This window comes from Sorex fumeus, unplaced genomic scaffold (assembly GCF_029834395.1).
Source record: "Sorex fumeus unplaced genomic scaffold, SorFum_2.1 ptg000049l, whole genome shotgun sequence".
Lineage (NCBI taxonomy): Eukaryota > Metazoa > Chordata > Mammalia > Eulipotyphla > Soricidae > Sorex > Sorex fumeus.
The window spans coordinates 757,184-775,074 of NW_026606106.1; the positions used below are offsets into that span (position 1 = coordinate 757,184).

At 43.3% G+C, this 17,891-nt stretch overlaps 1 protein-coding gene across 1 annotated transcript; it reads left to right on the forward strand.

Annotated features, from left to right (window-relative positions):
- The first annotated feature begins 975 nt into the window (after nt 1–975).
- LOC130032541 (cytochrome c oxidase subunit NDUFA4) lies at nt 976–1,398 on the forward strand. Its single transcript, XM_056124090.1, has one exon. It carries the CDS (start codon nt 1,004–1,006, stop codon nt 1,250–1,252), a length of 249 nt encoding a protein of 82 aa, XP_055980065.1. The 5' UTR covers nt 976–1,003; the 3' UTR covers nt 1,253–1,398.
- The last annotated feature ends 16,493 nt before the right edge of the window (nt 1,399–17,891 follow it).

Consider the following 17,891-nt stretch of genomic DNA (forward strand, 5'->3'; position numbering starts at 1 on the left):
GGGGAGGCTACTGTTGGGCTCCCTAGGAGGAGGTGCTGACTGTGGCTCAGAGCACTCAGGCCTGTCCCTGGGGCCCTGTGAGAGCTGGGCCTCTTCCTCCAGCACAGGAAACGTGCTGCAGAGCTCTCAGGAAACAGGAATGGCTCAGGAGAAAACAGCAGCTGGGGAGGAGAGTCCCCGTGTCTCAGGTCCCTGATGACCAAACCCTTCTTCCCCAGTGTATCTACTCTGTAGACAGACCCCTGTCCCTATGTGTCCCCGCGGGTTTCTCCTGTTCTCTCGGTGTCTGTCCAAATTTTGGTTTCAAACAGTCAGATTTATTATTACAGTGAATTCTGACAGAGCTTGCTTCAACCCAAAGTCAATCAAATTTTGTATTAATTTCTTCACACACTTATCTTAGATGAAAATACCCTTGCCTGAAGCAGAGCCAAGGTAGTTGTTAAAATGATCTTTGTCACTGTTGACGGGTTTTTATATGGACAAGGAAGAGGCTTTGTTTGGTGACCTACCTGGTGTGGTTGTCCTGGTAACAGGGCCTAAACCTGCTCTGCCCTGTCTATACTCAGTTCATAGACCAGCATGAGCCTCAAGACCCTGTACTGGGGTCATCACCGAGGAATCCTGACCCTGTCAGGAGCATAGAAACAGCTCACGGAGACCCTCAGCACACAATCTATTGGGCAGAGAGCCTTGTCTTAATGCTCAAACTCACACAACGACAAGGGTACAAGTACAGAAGCCCTGATCACTGCCAGATTTGGCCCAAACCACCCCTCAGATAAATAGAACCTAGACACAGTCTGTGTCCCATATTGTACCTCTTATTTCTATGCAGTGCACGGGTTGAGGTAAATCCAAGAAGCCAGAAAATATGGTCTAAAATATGATTTAAAAAATAATTCAGCATTAAGAGTAAAAGGTGGGCAGGTCGTACTTAACCCAGGCCTTGCGCTTTTGCCCTTCTCCTCCTCCTCCTCGGTTTGAGGCCTCTGCTGCAACCATGCTGCGCATGATTTTCAGCCAGGCTAAGAAGCATCCGAGCTTGATTCCCCTCTTCGTCTTTATTGGAGCTGGAGGTACCGGCGCAGCGCTGTATGTCACCCGCCTGGCCTTGTTCAATCCTGATGTCAGTTGGGACAGAAAGAATAACCCAGAGCCCTGGAACAAACTGGGTCCAAATGATCAATACAAGTTTTTTGCAGTGAATGTTGATTACAGCAAACTGAAGAAAGAAGGTCCAGACTTCTAAACAAAATGTTTCACTTGTAAAGCTGCTTAAAATGAAGGTCTTCCAGAAGCCATCGCACAATTTTTCACTGAACTAGGAAATACTTCCCCTCTAAATGCATGTAAACATGTTGATGTATTATGTTGGGGATTACAATGATTAATAAATATATGAAACATAAAAAAAGAGTAAAAGGTGAAAAATGTACCCCACAAATTAACAAAATTGGACTGAAATAAATACAAAATCACAAATAAGTCAGGCAGTGTGAAGATTGGAGGTGGGTGAGTCTCCCCCTCACATCCATGATAGATCTAATGTGGCCCCAGAGTTCTCTTGAGCTCAGTGAGAAATAGGAGACATGGACAAGAAGTGTTACTTGTCTTCCCATCACTGCACTGTGGGGCAGGGCCTCTAACCTCCACCAAGGACCCCAAGGCTCCTGTCAGATTTATACTTCAAAACTACATCCCAAAATGTATTTAAGAGCAAACAAGACAAACTCTTGCGTTTTCTTTAAAAAAAAAAAAAGTAAAAGAAACAACTGCCTCACATCCTGCTCAGATGTGTGGGGTCCAAGATATGTTTTCACTCACATGATCAAATGGGAGAAAAAAATTTCTTTTACACAACTCCGGGGACGCTGGAGGCAACTTTCTCTGACCTTATCAGGCAGACTGTCCAGGTGGTTGCTCGAGAGGTCCAGAGACTAGTAAGGAATTAGAGATAAACGTAGATAAAGAGTGGACACACGTGGGGCCCTTGAATCTTGGGGACAAACTTTTCATCTTTGTTTGGCCCAACAGTGCCCAGTATGTGGCTTAAGTTCTCTTTGCCAATTCAGTATTATTGCAGTCTCCTCAAAATGGGGTGTAACACTTAGACAATTGTACAAAGCACACGACTCGCTGTATCTCTGTCCCGGGTGTCCTGTCCCAGCACAGCTGCAGGCTCAGGACCCAGAATCCTCACATCACCTGTGCTGTGTCCCCATGTTCCACCCGAACCAGCAGTTTCCAGGGAGGCTGGACTCCAGAGCTCAGGGAGGATCTGGAGTGAAAGGGAGATGCACGATGATGGGAACAGTTCCTAAAGCAACTTCACCTAAACCCACTGGAAATCTTCTTAATCTGATGAAATCTTATTTTAGCTAAAGATTTTATTAACATGCTCTACTCTATTTTCAGCACAGTAGTGAAGACATATCACTTTTTTCCTACTTCTAGACTCATTTTATGTGTTTTTCATTTCTTACAAATGTATAGTAAGTCATCCTGGATCATTACTAGTGATTCACTAAAACAATAAAAGAAATATAAAACCAGCACTGTATCACTGTAACACTGTTATCCCATTGTTCATCGATTTACTCGAGTGGACACCAGTAATGTCTTATTTGTTCCTGCCCTGAGATTGTAGCAACCTCTCCTTACTCGTCTTTCCCAACATATTGGAGGCTCTTTCAGGGTCAGGGGAATGAGGCCTGTTATTGTTACTGTTTTTGGCATATCAAACGTGCCACGGGTAGCTTGCCAGGCTCTGACGTGCAGGCGGAATACTCTCAGTAGCTTGCCGGGCTCTCCGAGAGAGACAGAGAAATTGAACACTGTCGGGGTCCTGGCCAGTTGACCCTGACAAACTGGAGTATGATCCCCCAAGCCGCCAGACTTTCTCTCTATAGGAGAGGGAATGGGATGGGGAGAAGCCTCTGCCCTGGCCTCCCATGCCTATAGATCCCCGCCACCACCGAGAAAGAACTGCACAGAGAAGGGGAAAGCTGAAGGTCAAGCAGCTCTCCATTTATTAGCTCTCTCACACAGGGATATTTATACACACATTTTCGAGGGCAGTGCACACAGAACAGCATAGGCACAGTACAAATGTTAATTGATGATTGACTTAGCCCATCTTCAGGGCTGGATGTGTTGACACTGAAAGATGCTTAAGGGTGCGTCCTAAACCCCGTTATCCTCTCAACCAGAGGAGCTTTCTGGATGGAGTGTGGCACACGGCCCTAGGGCCTTGTGAACAGAGCTAGCTCCTATTTCTAAGGGCAGGGGATTTAGCCAGGGTCTCAGGCCGGCTACTGAGATCCCCAGCAAAACCTGGGTGGGCCACATGGAAGGCAAACACCCAATCTCCTGTGCTATTGCTCTACATTATCTTGGCTGATAACGTGATTCTAATAAGAAATATGCCTTTACAGTTTAAATTTATTATTGAAATTGAAGCTATAAATCTGTTTTTTTTCTGTTTTTTTAAAAAAATTTTTTATTACTGAATCACCATGAGGTACAGTTATAGACTTACAAATTTTTGTGCTTGGGTTTCGGTTATACAATGATCAAGTATCCATCCCTCCACCAGTGCCCATCCTCCACCACCACGGGTCCCAGCTTCCCTCCCACACCCCATCCCTCCATCCCACCCTGCCTCTGTGGCAGGGCATTCCTCCTTGTTCTCTCTCTCTTCTTTTGAGTCCTGTGTTTTGCAAGAGAGGCATTGAGTGGCAATCATGTTTGGTCTATAGTCTACTTTCAGCATGCTTCTTCCAACCTGGAAGGATCCTCACAATACCCTTTATTTGGTGCTCTCTTCTCTATCTGAGCTTCCTTTTCCCCTAGAACCTGTGGCTGGCCTCCAAGCCATGGAGCAAAATTCCTGGTACTAAACTTGGACAAACTGGTAGGCTACCGAATGTAACCTGCCCATAAGGCAGAGTCTGTCAAACTCCCCGTGGTGTACCAAATATGCCAAATACCAGTAACAATGGTGAGTCTCATTCTCCTAAAGAGCCTTGAATATAGCACTTTCTTAAAAATCTCAGGGCTAGGATGAAGGAGACGTTACTGGGGCCTGCTCGAGGCAATCGACGAATAACAGGATGGTTGTGATTCGTGATTCGTGAAACTTGGGTGTTAGTCTCCCATTTTGTTGATTTATGTTCCCCAGATGAATGAAATCTGTGTCTATCCCGCTTTTTCTGACTCATTTCGCTTAACATGATACTTTCCATGTAGTACCACTTGTATGTAAATTTCATGACTTCATCTTTTGTAACAGCTACATAGTACACCATTGTGTAAATGTACCAAAGTTTCTTTAACCAGTCGTCTGTTCTCGGGCACTCAGGTTTTTTCCAGATTCTGGCTATTGTAAAGAGTGCTGCAATGAACAAACAATTGCAAGTGTCACTTGGACTATACTTTTTTGCCTCTCTGGGATATATTCTCAGAAGTGGTATTGCTGGGTCAAATGGGAGATCATATTATAATTTTTTGAGAATCGTCCATACTGTTTTCCAAAAGGGTTGGACCAGTCAGCATTCCCACCAGCAGTGAAGGAGGGTCCCTTTCTCACCACATCCGTGCCAGCACTAGTTGCTTTTGTTCTTGTGGATGTGGGCCAGTCTCTGTGGTTTGAAATGATATCTAATTGTTGTTTTGATCTCCATCTCTCTGATGATTAGTGATGTAGAGCATTTTTTCATGTGCCTTTTTGTCATTCAGATTTCTTCTTTGAGAAAGTTTCTGTTCATTTCCTAGCCCCATTTTTTGATGGGGTTGGATGATTTCTTCTTGTGGAGTTCAACCAGTACCTTGTATATCCTTGATATCAACCCCTTGTCGGATGTGTATTTGGCGAATATCCTTTCCCATTCTGTAGACTGTCTTTGTATTTTGGTCACTGTTTTTTTTTCTTTTTGGTCACTGTTTCTTTTGAGGTGCAGAAGCTTCTTAGTTTAAGATAGTCGCATTTGTCTATCTCTGTTTTCACTAGCTTAGCCACTGGCGTGACATCTTTGAAGATACCATTAGCTTCAAATCATGGAAGGTTTTACCAACTTTGTATTCAATAAACTTTATGGATTCCGGTCTGATGTTGAGGTCATAAATCCATTTTGATCTTACTTTTGTCCATGGCATTAGGCAGAGATCTGAGCCCACTTTTATGCATGTAGCCATCCAGTTTTGCCAGCACAATTTATTAAAGAGGCTTTCCCTGCTACACTTCACTTCTCTTGCCCCCTTATCGAAGATTAGATGATCATATACTTGGGAAGAGATGTCAGTATATTCAACGCTGTTCCATTGGTATGCAGCTCTGCCTTTGTTCCAGTACCATGCTGTTTTAATAATTACTGCTTTGTAGTAGAGCTTGAAGTTAGGCAGGTTGATTTCTCCCATTTTCGTTTTCCCAATCATTGCTTTAGCTATTCATGGGGGCTTATTGTTCCATATAAATTTCAAAAGTGTTTACTCCATTTCTTTGAAGAATGTCATGGGTATCCTTATAGGGATCACATTGAATTTGTACAGTGCTATGGGAAGTATTGCCATTTTGACAATATTGATTCTCCCCATCCATGAGCAGGGGATATTTTTTCCATTTCCTTGTGTCCTCTTTTATTTCCTGAAGTATCATTTTGTAGTTTTCTTTGTACAGGTCCTTTACTTCCTTAGTTAAGCTGATCCCCAGGTACTTGACTTTCTGGGGCACAATTGTGAATGGGATTGTTTTCTTCATATCACTTTCTTCTCTTTACTATTTGCATACAGGAAAGCCAAGGATTTTTGGGTATTGATTTTATAGCCTGCCCCTTTACTATACAAGTCTATTGTTTCTAGGAGTTTCTTGGTAGAGGTTTTAGGGTTCTCTAAGTATAGTATCATATCATCTGCGAATAGTGAGAATTTGATTTCTTCCTTCCCTGCCTGGATGCCCTTACTATCTTTTTCTTGCCTAATCGCTATTGCAAGTACTTCCAGTACTATATTGAACAGTAGTGGAGAGAGTGGGAATCCTTGTCTCATCCCTGATCTTAGGGGGAAGGCTCTCAGTTTTTCCCCATTGAGGATTATATTTGCTGTAGGTTTGTGGTAGATGGCTTTAACTATATTGAGGAAAGTCCCCTCTATCCCCATTTTGGCAAGGGTTTTCATCATAAGTGGGTGCTGGATCTTTTCAAATACTTTCTCTACATCCATTGATATGATCATATGATTTGTGTCTTTTCTTTTATTGATATGATGGATTATGTTGATTTATTTCCGAATGTTGAAACATCCTTGCATCCCCGGGATGAATCCCCATTGGTCATGATGTATGATCTTTTTGATGAGTTGTTGAATTCTATTTACTAGTATTTTGTTGAGAATCTTTGCATCCGTGTTCATCAGGGATATTGGCCTGTAGTTTTCTTTTCTTGTGGTGTCTTTGTTTCCTTTTGGTATTAGAGATATATGGGCTTCATAGAAACTGTTTGGGAGAGTTTCTGTTTTTTCAATTTCCTGGAAAAGCTTGAGAAGAACTGGCAATAGGTCCTCTTTAAATGTTTGGAAAAATTCGCTAGTAAATCCATCTGGACCTGGGCTTTTGTTTTGGGGAAGACTTTTGATTACAGTTTCAATTTCCTTGATGTGAGTAGGTTTATTCAGGTACTCTATATCTTCTTGATTCAGCTTTGGGAGATGATAGGAATCCAGGAATTTATCCATTTCTTCTAGGATCTCTTGTTTAGTGGCATACAGACTTTCAAAGTAGTCTCTGATTATCTTTGGAATTTCTTTGGTTTCTGTAGGGCGTTCGCCTTACAGTCAGCCAACATGGCTGACCGAGTTCGATTCCTCCGCCTCTCTCGGAGAACCCGGCAAGCTACCGAGAGTATTCTATATGCCAAACACAGTAACAACAAAGTCTCCAAGGGAGACGTTACTGGGCCCGCTCGAGCAAATCGATGATCAACGGGAGGGCCGTTACCTTTACCTTTATCTGTTGTGTTATCCCCATTCTTTTTTCTGATTCAATTTCTAGGGTTATCTCTCTCTGTTTCTTTGTGAGTATTGCTAGTGGTTTATCTATCTTATTTATCTTATCTATCTTATTTATTTTCTCGAAGAACCAGCTCTTGGTTTCATTGATCTTTCGGATTGTTTCTTTGTTTTCCATGTCGTTGATTTCTGGTCTAAGTTTTATGATCTTTTTCCTTCTGCCCAATTTGGGGTCTTTCTGTTGTTTCTTTTCTAAGATCTGGAGCTGTTGCCGCAGACTGGCTCGGTCGGGAACCACCAGGCTGAGGGACGTGGGAGAAGGTTTACAGGAAAGCAGGAGATTCGGCGATGACAGACAGACACCAACACAAGTGAGGTTGAGTGCTGCTGCGATTTTACTGAGCACAGAGTTCCTTTTTTATACAGTCAAGGCAAAATCATAGAACAAAGGGCCAGAATACAATCGGACATTACATCATATCGTGGTCCCTTATTGGTGACATATTCCAAAAAATATCGAGGGACAAAAACACTTTCTTAATACACTTCCTGCTTCAAATTAGGACAAAACATTTACCTATGAATTCTTTACAGTGATTACACAGGATTTAATGTCTAACCATGGTTCCCCTGTTTACAGAGTTCTCTATCATTGTTTTTCTTCAGCAACTTTTGTTTTCATCTGACAGGGTCTTAACCACACATCACAATCCAGGAAGGGTCTCGGACTTTCCCATATATTGGTTTGCAACACTTTGTTTTTCTGTTAATAAACTCCAGGATGTATGTGCTTAGACCAGTTTTTGTATGGGGGGATAGAGGTTTCACAATGTCCCTCATTCTCTCATACGGTAGCTTATTGTTTTCTTTTATGTTAGGCACCCTTGCTTGAAATTAAGGGCTGTACTGTATGCTAAGGATCCAATTGTTTCAGCCACAATATTTGGCGGTTTTTCTGGCTCCTGTTATTGTTTGGTTTCACTATGACTCCTGATCTTTGTCGAACCTAACATCTCCTTAGTTTCCTACAGATTTCACAATGATTAAAAGCAAACTATAACTACAAAGCTTCTACTTATTAATTCTAAATACCTAACTTATAAGTAAAATTGGCAGGCAACCATTATAAACTCCATCCGGGATGCAGAAGAGCCACATACCAAAGTGCCACAGAAGCACACAAAGCAGGATAAGAAAAAGGGGGCGCCGGAGGCATAGACCCAAAGGTCGCGAACCTCCCTTTCCCGCGGGACCTGGGCCAGGCCCAGGTCACCTTAGCAGGTTGCTACACGGGCGACACCATTGACGGCGTGGCAATTCCTCCCTTTTTATTTTTTAGACGCTCAGCATACAGATATTCTTTAACCCGTTGGAGAGATTGTGCCATGCCTCTAAAACAACAAGGAAATATGAACAAAATAACTCCTATTACAGCTGCTAATAAGGCAAATATAAGAACATATTGGATCCAATCTAATGGGTTTAATGCTTTGATTCCAGCAGTCAGGCTAGTAGCCAGGTCACTTAATTCCGTTGTCTTATCATACGCTTGACTCATGGCTGCAATATCTCTTTGTGTTCCTTCAAGATCATGTGTAATGGATTGGTCTTGCCAAACACCCATGCGATGATGTTTAACCTTATTCCAATCTAAAGAGGTGTTGTATGGCAAAGGGGTAACGCAAATAGCTTTAAATTGTTCGTGACAACGGGTTTCCATTACTCTTTTTAAATTATTAACGTCCTGACCAAGGGCTAACACTACTTCTTCCAATACATTTAATTTTGCTTCTAATTTCTTATCAATAATAACTTGTTCAGATAAAGCAAACGTAACATTTTTGTTTAGGTTATTCACAAAATGGGCTGTATGAATTTCTTGGACCAATGCTATTGTGGCTACCGCAAATGTGGTAATGATAGATATTAATGCTGTAATTCCTAAAATCAATGCAGCAATAAACCTTTTTGGTCGAATTAAAGCTGTTAACTCTTCAAGAACTTGCATAGCTGAATTATCATACCAAGTTATATTGGGTAAATGTACTGGTAACATCACAAAAGATGGCCTCCATACCAATAACAGGACTGTTGCATTATTCCTTTGTTCCGGAGAAACACAATTAGTTAAGATGCAATCAATGCAAGACACATGATAGGAATTATTACCAAAGGAGGTTATAGCTAAATTTTTTGAAGACCCTAATAACACAGCATAAGGATAAGAAACACAACTTCTCACAGCCAGGATAGTAGTTTTTGACCACTGTCCAGGGCGGTCTTATAACACCATATTAGAAGCAACAATTAAGCAAAAAGGTCGAAGTGTATTTGCTGTCTAACAAAAGCGGTAATTCAGTTAAAAATGCAGGGCCCACCCAGAGCTAGAAGACTCGCTCTAAACCTTCCCTTAATTCTCGCATGGAGTTTTTAATCACTACACTGTGGTTAACATAAAAGCAACATTCTTCCCCCAAGGCAGCACACAATCCCCCCTCTTTCATAAAATGCAAGTCCAGTCCTCTGCGGTTTTGAAGAGCAACTTCCGAAAGAGATGTCAGAGAATCCTCGAGGTGAGAGATGGATTGTTCAAGGCACTCTAAATCGGCATCCACGGCAGCACGAAGTGTGGCTAGACCACAGTGCTGAGAAGCCAGGGCAGCGATGCCTGTGCCGGCGCCCACAAGGCCAAGGATGAACAGGGTGGTGATGGTGAAGGCGGAGACAGGCTCACGGCGGAATCGGTGGGGTGAGGCAACATCGCTTGGAGTCTGGCATCTACACCCCAAAGATCAGGCCTGGCTAGCACCTGAGATCTGCTCTGTGAGATAAGAGAAGCTGCCTCTAACAGCAAGGTTTCTGTGAGATAAGGGAAGCTGCCTCTTGGAGTATACTGAGATTATTACTTAAGGCTGTTTGAAAGGAAAAAATGTTTAGCCTCATCCAAACTAGTCAGAACATTCTTCTAGGACAGATTCTCACTTAGCAGATGACTCGCAATTTACAACACAAGTTCAGTGTCCTAGAAGGATCTGATCTTACAAATTAACAGATTCTGACTAGGGGGAAAGCTGATTAGCTGGTTGGGGAGGAGAGCATATAGATATAGAAGTGATTACGAAAAACAAAGGAATGGAAGTAACTCTGGAGCACTGTGATGGGTGTAGCCTGATAAACCTTAGCTCCTTGTGTCAAGGGAGAATGGACAAATCCAATTGTTATCCTATAAATTGCCACTGTTTAGGAAAATAAGGAAACTTAATGTCTTTTGTACCTATGTAGTTTGTAAAAGCGGCCTAGTTTTTCATTAAAGTTAGCTGAGGCTTGTAAGATAAGGTCTTGCTTTCTCTGAACTCTTATTTCACTTTAGCTTCAGGCTCTAGTTCCATAGCTCTTCTAGATACTACAAGATTCTTAAGATCAAAAGGATTTCAACTGTTAATCACATAATCATTAATGTTATTCTACCAAGAAATTTAGATTGAGAATTCTGCTTTCTCTATAGGCTCAACCTTCTGATAAGGACTAACCCTTGTCTAACAGGTTCCAAAAACAACTGCATTTCTTAAATCACTGGGTTGCATATCACTAACTTCTCTAAAATTTCTACTTCTGATTTCAGCCTGGTTCCAACACTCGAGTGTTTCACAGAGACAGATAGACAGACAGACAGACAAAACAGACAGACAGACAGACAGACAATGAACTGACTAAAACACCAAACATACATGTGCACACATCTGCAATTGATTGATCAATCTGACCCTTCAAAAATGACAGGGAAAAACTGATGGTCTGAGAGAGGAAGGGACAGTCCCCAGGGCGGAGAAACACTGCTCCCCATTTCCCAGCCTGACCAGCCAGTCTCCTGCTTGTTAAAAATGGGTCAGGAAAGCGCTTTTGTTGATATAAGCCGGCAAAATAAACTATGACAAAGATGTTACCGTTTTTTAGCCAAGGCTAATTCTGAGGCAGGGAGATTCTTATCAGACATGGGGATTGGCTCCTTAGTGACACACTTCTTTGTTTCTGATGTCAAACAGTTAATCATAAGATGTTGCATTTTCCTGCCTCCTCTGCTTTGATACTCCTATTTCTTTAGTTTACCTGCAAAGATCTGACTCTAAAATAATCTGGTAATGCAAACTGCCATTTACTGGCTATCTTTCCCCACTATACTCAGGCAACAAGGTGTTACAGAGGTCAACAAGATACTCTTTATCTAAACTACCTAGTTGGAGGCTCCTAGGATGTTTTTCTAATTGCAAGCAATAATCTATAAAAAAAAAAAAAAGGATGGTTCCTTGGCAAAACTTTTTTTCCAGGTCTGTCACTTTGGCCTCTCCAAGGGGATTCTAAGCCCTTGTAAATTGGCCTTTACTTTGGCCTTTTACCCCCCCCCCTTTTTTTTTTGAACTGTCTTCATTAACATTTCAATTGACCTCTATCTTCTAGTTAGACCTGGGTGGGGAAAAGGATCTTATGCCTGGAAATTGGCCTGCCTTAGTTTCCCAGAGTCTTTCTCACTAGTGGGCTTCCTCCTAGTGGAGGGTGACACAAAACAGGCAAAGAAGGGGTGCCTCTTTTGCAGAGACCATTCACACAGAGGTTATCACATTCCTTCCCCATGCCCCCTAGAGATTTCCAGGGGAGTATACCTTCACAGCAGATTTTCTACAGATTACCTCTTTTACTGGAGCCACATGGTTTGTTGAGAAGGAATCTTGTGGGGGCCAATCCACATCAAAAGAAAGTCATTCTGATGAACAATAAATGCCAAACTTTCTTGACCCTCAAACCCAGATCCTGAACTTTCCTGTGGATCTCAGAGAAGTGATTAAGAATTAAAGCTTTGGGGGTCGTTCGATTCTGACCCATGTTAAACAATCTTAATTAACAGAACTAGGAGAAAGATATTAAGAAAATACACACACTAGGAACACACGCACAGATCACACTCCTACACTTGCTCGGACCGGTCCTCCACTTACACGGGTGCGCACCACACTCACCAGTCACACAGAGATTTCCGAATTTGCCCAAAGGGCGTGTACGTGATTTTCACTTTTGAGGTTTCAGTTCTTCCAAGTCTTCTCCTGGCGCCAGGTTTTCCAGATCAAGTTACTAATTAGCAGTGCATAACTCTGGAATTCTGCAGCCAAAGAGAGGTCAATTTTCTCTTGCAAATACATTTTAGGGTTGTAAGGGGGAGGTCAGGAAGAAAAGGTAGGGAGGTGTGGGGGCCATTTGCACTCTAGATATCGGGCAGCCTCCTGCTGGAGGTCTGCCTCATCTCTGGGGATAGGACAGAAGGGAAGTCATGGTGGGGAGCAAAGGGTGGATCTGTGGGATTGTCCTTAAGAACTGGGTATAAATGAGGAACATTAGCCTCGGAAACAGGCATGGGGATAGTAACCAAGGGGCACTGGGATATGGGCTTCTTCATGGGAGAGGAGGCCCAAGAGGCTTTTCTCTCATAAGAAGGCCTCTGAATCTTTCACAGCATCCTCTACATCTGATTCAAAAATGCCCTACAATCCACAAGGCTCTGGGAAGCTCTCCTGGGCCTCAGAGGCCTCAGATAGAAATCATTCAGGCACTCCCAAGTTTTTTTTTTTTTTTTTTTTTTTTTTACAATCTCATTTAACATGACAGAGCTACTCTGTAGTGCTAGTGACTGGAATTAAGACCCACAACAAAGAGTTCCCTTTTGCTCCGGGAGGGGGCAGCTTCCTCCAGGCTAGGACAGCGTTCAGAGTTATTTCCTGCAGAACATCTCTAGACATTTTTACTTGGGCCATGTTAGTTGAAAAGGACCCTGTTCCTGTGAACATATCCATAGTTGGTTTGGTACCTCGTCTCTTCATCATCTCCCCTATCGTGTCCTTGCACCTATCCTCATAATCAGTCCTCCAGAGAACATAGTCCCCAGGAGACAAGGTTGCTTTGGCAGTCTGATGCCAATCATAAGGAGTCATCCAATTGCTTGCAATCATGTCCACTATTTGTAAAGTGTAGGGAGCAGATGCTCCCGAAGACTGCACTGCTGACCGTAACTCTTGCAAGGTCTTAAGTGGAAGAGGCTCCCAGGAGGGGGGATCATCACCAAATGCCTCTGCAATTGGGAAGGCAAATGAGGTGTCTCCAAGGCGCCGTGCCTCAGCCATAGCGCCTTGAAACCCTACAGGAGGTGGGCACAAACGAGGCTTCGGAATGGGTTTTTTAGCCCGTCCCACTGGGAATGCTCTCATAGGAGGGAGCTGATGGTCTCGAAAATCATCCTCAAAATCCCTTTTTGCCATTTCATCAGCCACATCCCAGTCCTCCTCCTCTCCCTCAGATAGAGGTGGGGCAGTGGGAAGCACCTGCTCTGATCCCGCAGAGGGGTTTTCCACTGCCACAGAGGCATAGGCCGCGGAGGCGGTTTCTTCCTCCAAGCCCTCTAGGTCAGATGTCTGTGCTAATAACTCCTTTATTTGCAACCATAATGCATAAGTGCATGGGGGTAGCTTATCCTCCCCTTCTTCTTTACCGTATTTATGCAATGCTTTGCCCACTTTCCTCCATTCAGTTAGAGTAAGACTGCCGTCTTCTGGAAACCAAGGGCAAAGTTTCTTTACTAAATTCAAGAACTCTGATAGAGCTGAACTAGTCACTTTCAATCCCTTCTCAGATAGCATGCGCCTGATTACAGCTGCAAAGAGCTTGTCCTCCTTTGACATTTGCAAACCCATGATTACCTGCACTTAACCGGTGAGCCTTTACCGGCGGATCCGCGGAATCCTGACAGGAGCCGATCCCTGCTTTGGAAAGAAAAGAAAAGAAAGAGAAGATTACCTGTCCTTCCCGCCACGCGTTGGGCGCCACCTGCCGCAGACTGGCTCGGTCGGGAACCACCAGGCTGAGGGACGTGGGAGAAGGTTTACAGGAAAGCAGGAGATTCGGCGATGACAGACAGACACCAACACAAGTGAGGTTGAGTGCTGCTGCGATTTTACTGAGCACAGAGTTCCTTTTTTATACAGTCAAGGCAAAATCATAGAACAAAGGGCCAGAATACAATCGGACATTACATCATATCGTGGTCACTTATTGGTGACATATTCCAAAAAATATCGAGGGACAAAAACACTTTCTTAATACACTTCCTGCTTCAAATTAGGACAAAACATTTACCTATGAATTCTTTACAGTGATTACACAGGATTTAATGTCTAACCATGGTTCCCCTGTTTACAGAGTTCTCTATCATTGTTTTTCTTCAGCAACTTTTGTTTTCATCTGACAGGGTCTTAACCACACATCACAATCCAGGAAGGGTCTCGGACTTTCCCATATATTGGTTTGCAACACTTTGTTTTTCTGTTAATAAACTCCAGGATGTATGTGCTTAGACCAGTTTTTGTATGGGGGGATAGAGGTTTCACAATGTCCCTCATTCTCTCATACGGTAGCTTATTGTTTTCTTTTATGTTAGGCACCCTTGCTTGAAATTAAGGGCTGTACTGTATGCTAAGGATCCAATTGTTTCAGCCACAATATTTGGCGGTTTTTCTGGCTCCTGTTATTGTTTGGTTTCACTATGACTCCTGACCTTTGTCGAACCTAACATCTCCTTAGTTTCCTACAGATTTCACAATGATTAAAAGCAAACTATAACTACAAAGCTTCTACTTATTAATTCTAAATACCTAACTTATAAGTAAAATTGGCAGGCAACCATTATAAACTCCATCCGGGATGCAGAAGAGCCACATACCAAAGTGCCACAGAAGCACACAAAGCAGGATAAGAAAAAGGGGGCGCCGGAGGCATAGACCCAAAGGTCGCGAACCTCCCTTTCCCGCGGGACCTGGGCCAGGCCCAGGTCACCTTAGCAGGTTGCTACGCGGGCGACACCATTGACGGCGTGGCAAGCTGTGAAGTCAAGTTGCTTATGTGCATCCTTTCTTCTTTCCTGAGATATGCTTGCAGAGCTATAAATTTTCCCCTTAAAACGGCTTTCGCTGCATCCCATAAGTTCTGGTAGCTCGTAACTTCATTCTCGTTTGTTTCCAAGTATCTTTTGATTTTGTCCTTGACATCCTTCCTGATCCACTCGTTGTTAAGCATTGAGTTGTTTAATTTCCAGGTGTTTGATTTGGTTCTCTGTGTCTGTGTGTGGTAAAGGTAAAGGTAAAGGCCCTCCCATTGATCGGCGATTTGCTCGAGCGGGCCCAGTAACGTCTCCATTGGAGACTTTGTTGTTACTGTGTCTGGCATATCGAATACTCTCTGTAGCTTGCCGGGCTCTCCGAGAGGGGCGGAGGAATCGAACTCGGGTCGGCCATGTTGGCTGCTTGTAAGGCGAACGCCCTACCCGCTGTGCTATCGCTCCAGCCCTAAAGGTATAGGTAAAGGTAAAGGCCCTCCCGTTGATCGTCGATTTGCTCGAGCGGGCCCAGTAACGTCTCCATTGGAGACTTTGTTGTTACTGTGTCTGGCATATCGAATACTCCCGGTAGCTTGCCGGGCTCTCCGAGAGGGGCGGAGGAATCGAACTCGGGTCGGCCATGTTGGCCGCTTGTAAGGCGACCGCCCTACCCGCTGTGCTATCGCTCCCACTTCTATTCTCAGTGCATCATGGTCTGAAAAGATTGTTGATTCTATTTCTATCTTCCTGATTCTATTTGGGTATGTTTTGTGGCCTAGGACATGGTCTATTTTGGAAAATGTTCCATGCGCCCTGGAGAAGAATGTGTATTCTTTGTTTTGGGGGTGTAAAGCCCTGTATAGGTCTATAGGCCCTTTCTCTTCTATTTCTTCTTTCAAAGCCAATGTTTCCTTGCTGTGTTTTTTTCTTCTTTATATATCCAGGGGTGATAAGGCGATGTTGAAATATCCAGCTACTATTGTGTTGCTAGCAATGTCCTCCTAAAAATCTGTTAGCAGTGGTTTTAAATATTTAGCTGTTCCCTCATTAGGTGCGTATACATTTAAGAGTGTGATTTCTTCCTGTTGTATGTATCGCTTGATGAAGAAAAAATAGCCTTCACTGTCCCTTCTAATCTTTTTCAACACAAAATTAATGCTGTCTGATACTAGTATGGCCACCCCAGATTTTTTGAGGGAGCTGTTTGCTTGCAGGATTGTTTCCATCCTTTGACTTTGAGTCTGTGTTTGCTCTGACTGTTGAGTTGAGTTTCTTGTAGGCAGCAGAATGTTGGGTTCTGTCTCTGAATACATTTTGCAACTCTGTGTCTCTTAATTGGTGAATTTAGATCGTTGACATTGAGAGAGATTATTGTTATGGGATTTTGTGTCATCTTTCTGTGAGGGTGTGTTGCGGTTGTAGGGTTTTTCTTGTCTTATAGTAGCCCCTTTAGCCCTTGTTTTAGGTTTGGTTTTGAGTCTATGAAGTTCCTGAGTTGATGTTTGTCTAGAAAATAGTGTACCGTTCCTTCTATTTTGAGTGAGAGTTTAGCCAGATAGAGTATTCTTGGTGAAGCATTCATTTCAGTGAGTTTTTTCACTATATCTCGCCACTGCCTTCGGGCTTGGAGGGTTTCCTCTGATAGATCTGCTGTGAATTTAACGGGTGCTCCTTTGTATGTGATTTCCTTCTTTGCCCTTGCTACTTACAGTATTGTGCCTCTATAGGCAGCATCTATCATTCTAACTATGATAAGTCTTGGAGTGTTTTTGTTAGGGTCTCTTTTAGCTGGCACCCTTCGTGCTCCTTGAACCTGAATGGCTACGTTGTGGAGCTCTGGGAAATTTTTAAGCAATGATTTGTTTGACCATGTTTTTTTTCATTGGGATTGTTTCCCTGAGCTTCTGGTAGTCCAATTATTCTATTGTTGTTCCTCTTGGAATCATCTGCTAGGACTCTGGTTCTCTGTAGAGCTATTTTGAAGTCCCTTGCAACTGTTTGTTGTTGCCTGTTGGCGTGGTGCAGCTGATCTTCCAGCTCACTGATTCTCTCTTCAGCTGTCGTCATTCTATTGTTAAGAGAAGAGACTGAGCTTTTCATTTCATCTACAGAATCTTTTAATCGTGACATTTCTGCTCTCATTTGTCGATTTTTTCTGTGGTGTTACTGGCTGTCTGAGTGTTTCATTGAGTTGATTGAACATCTTCATGACTTTGTATCTGAATTCAATGTCAGAGAGTTCCCTTAGGTGAGCAGTATTGACAGAGTCTTCTAGATTTTCTTCATTGTCCTCCCCTTGTGGTGGGGATTTGAGTTGTTTCTTCATATTGCTGTGTAGGTTGGGAACTAGATTCCTTGGGGACTAGTTTCCTTAGTATGACAAAACTACCTGCGGCCGTGTAAGTGTTGGCCCGCCGAAAATTGGCCACGCCCACTCCTACAGAAGCCATGCTCACTGGTGAAGAGGCCACGCCTCTACCAAAACCTGGGTTTGGGATGAGATCAGCTCAGTGTGAGGAGTGAAGAGGGGAGGGCAGACGCTCAGAATTGCTCTTCTCCAGGCATCTGGGGGGGACGCCTGGGGTCTTGAAGGGAGAGATGCAAGTCCCGGGTTCAAGAACCGACAGATGAACTTATCTCTCCTTCTCCTCTTCCTCTTCCTCCTCATCTCCGCCTCCGCCTCCTCCTCCTCGGGGCTCTGTCAAGCTGTGCTGTTCCTTCAAGGTGAGCGTCCTAAAATTGTTTCTATTTTCTAAGTGAAGAGAATTGAATTGTACATTTGTTATGTTTAACATGTGACATTGGAGGGTCAACAAAACAGGAGAGATGCCTCAGTGGTGTCACCATATGATGGGAGGGGAGAATATAGATTCTAATCCCCAAGTTTTGTTGTCTCAGGAGGGTGAACAAAGGTTGAGGGTGATCCACAACGAGAAGTTCATTAAGAGTCACATCTGTCAGGGCCTCTTATGGAGCC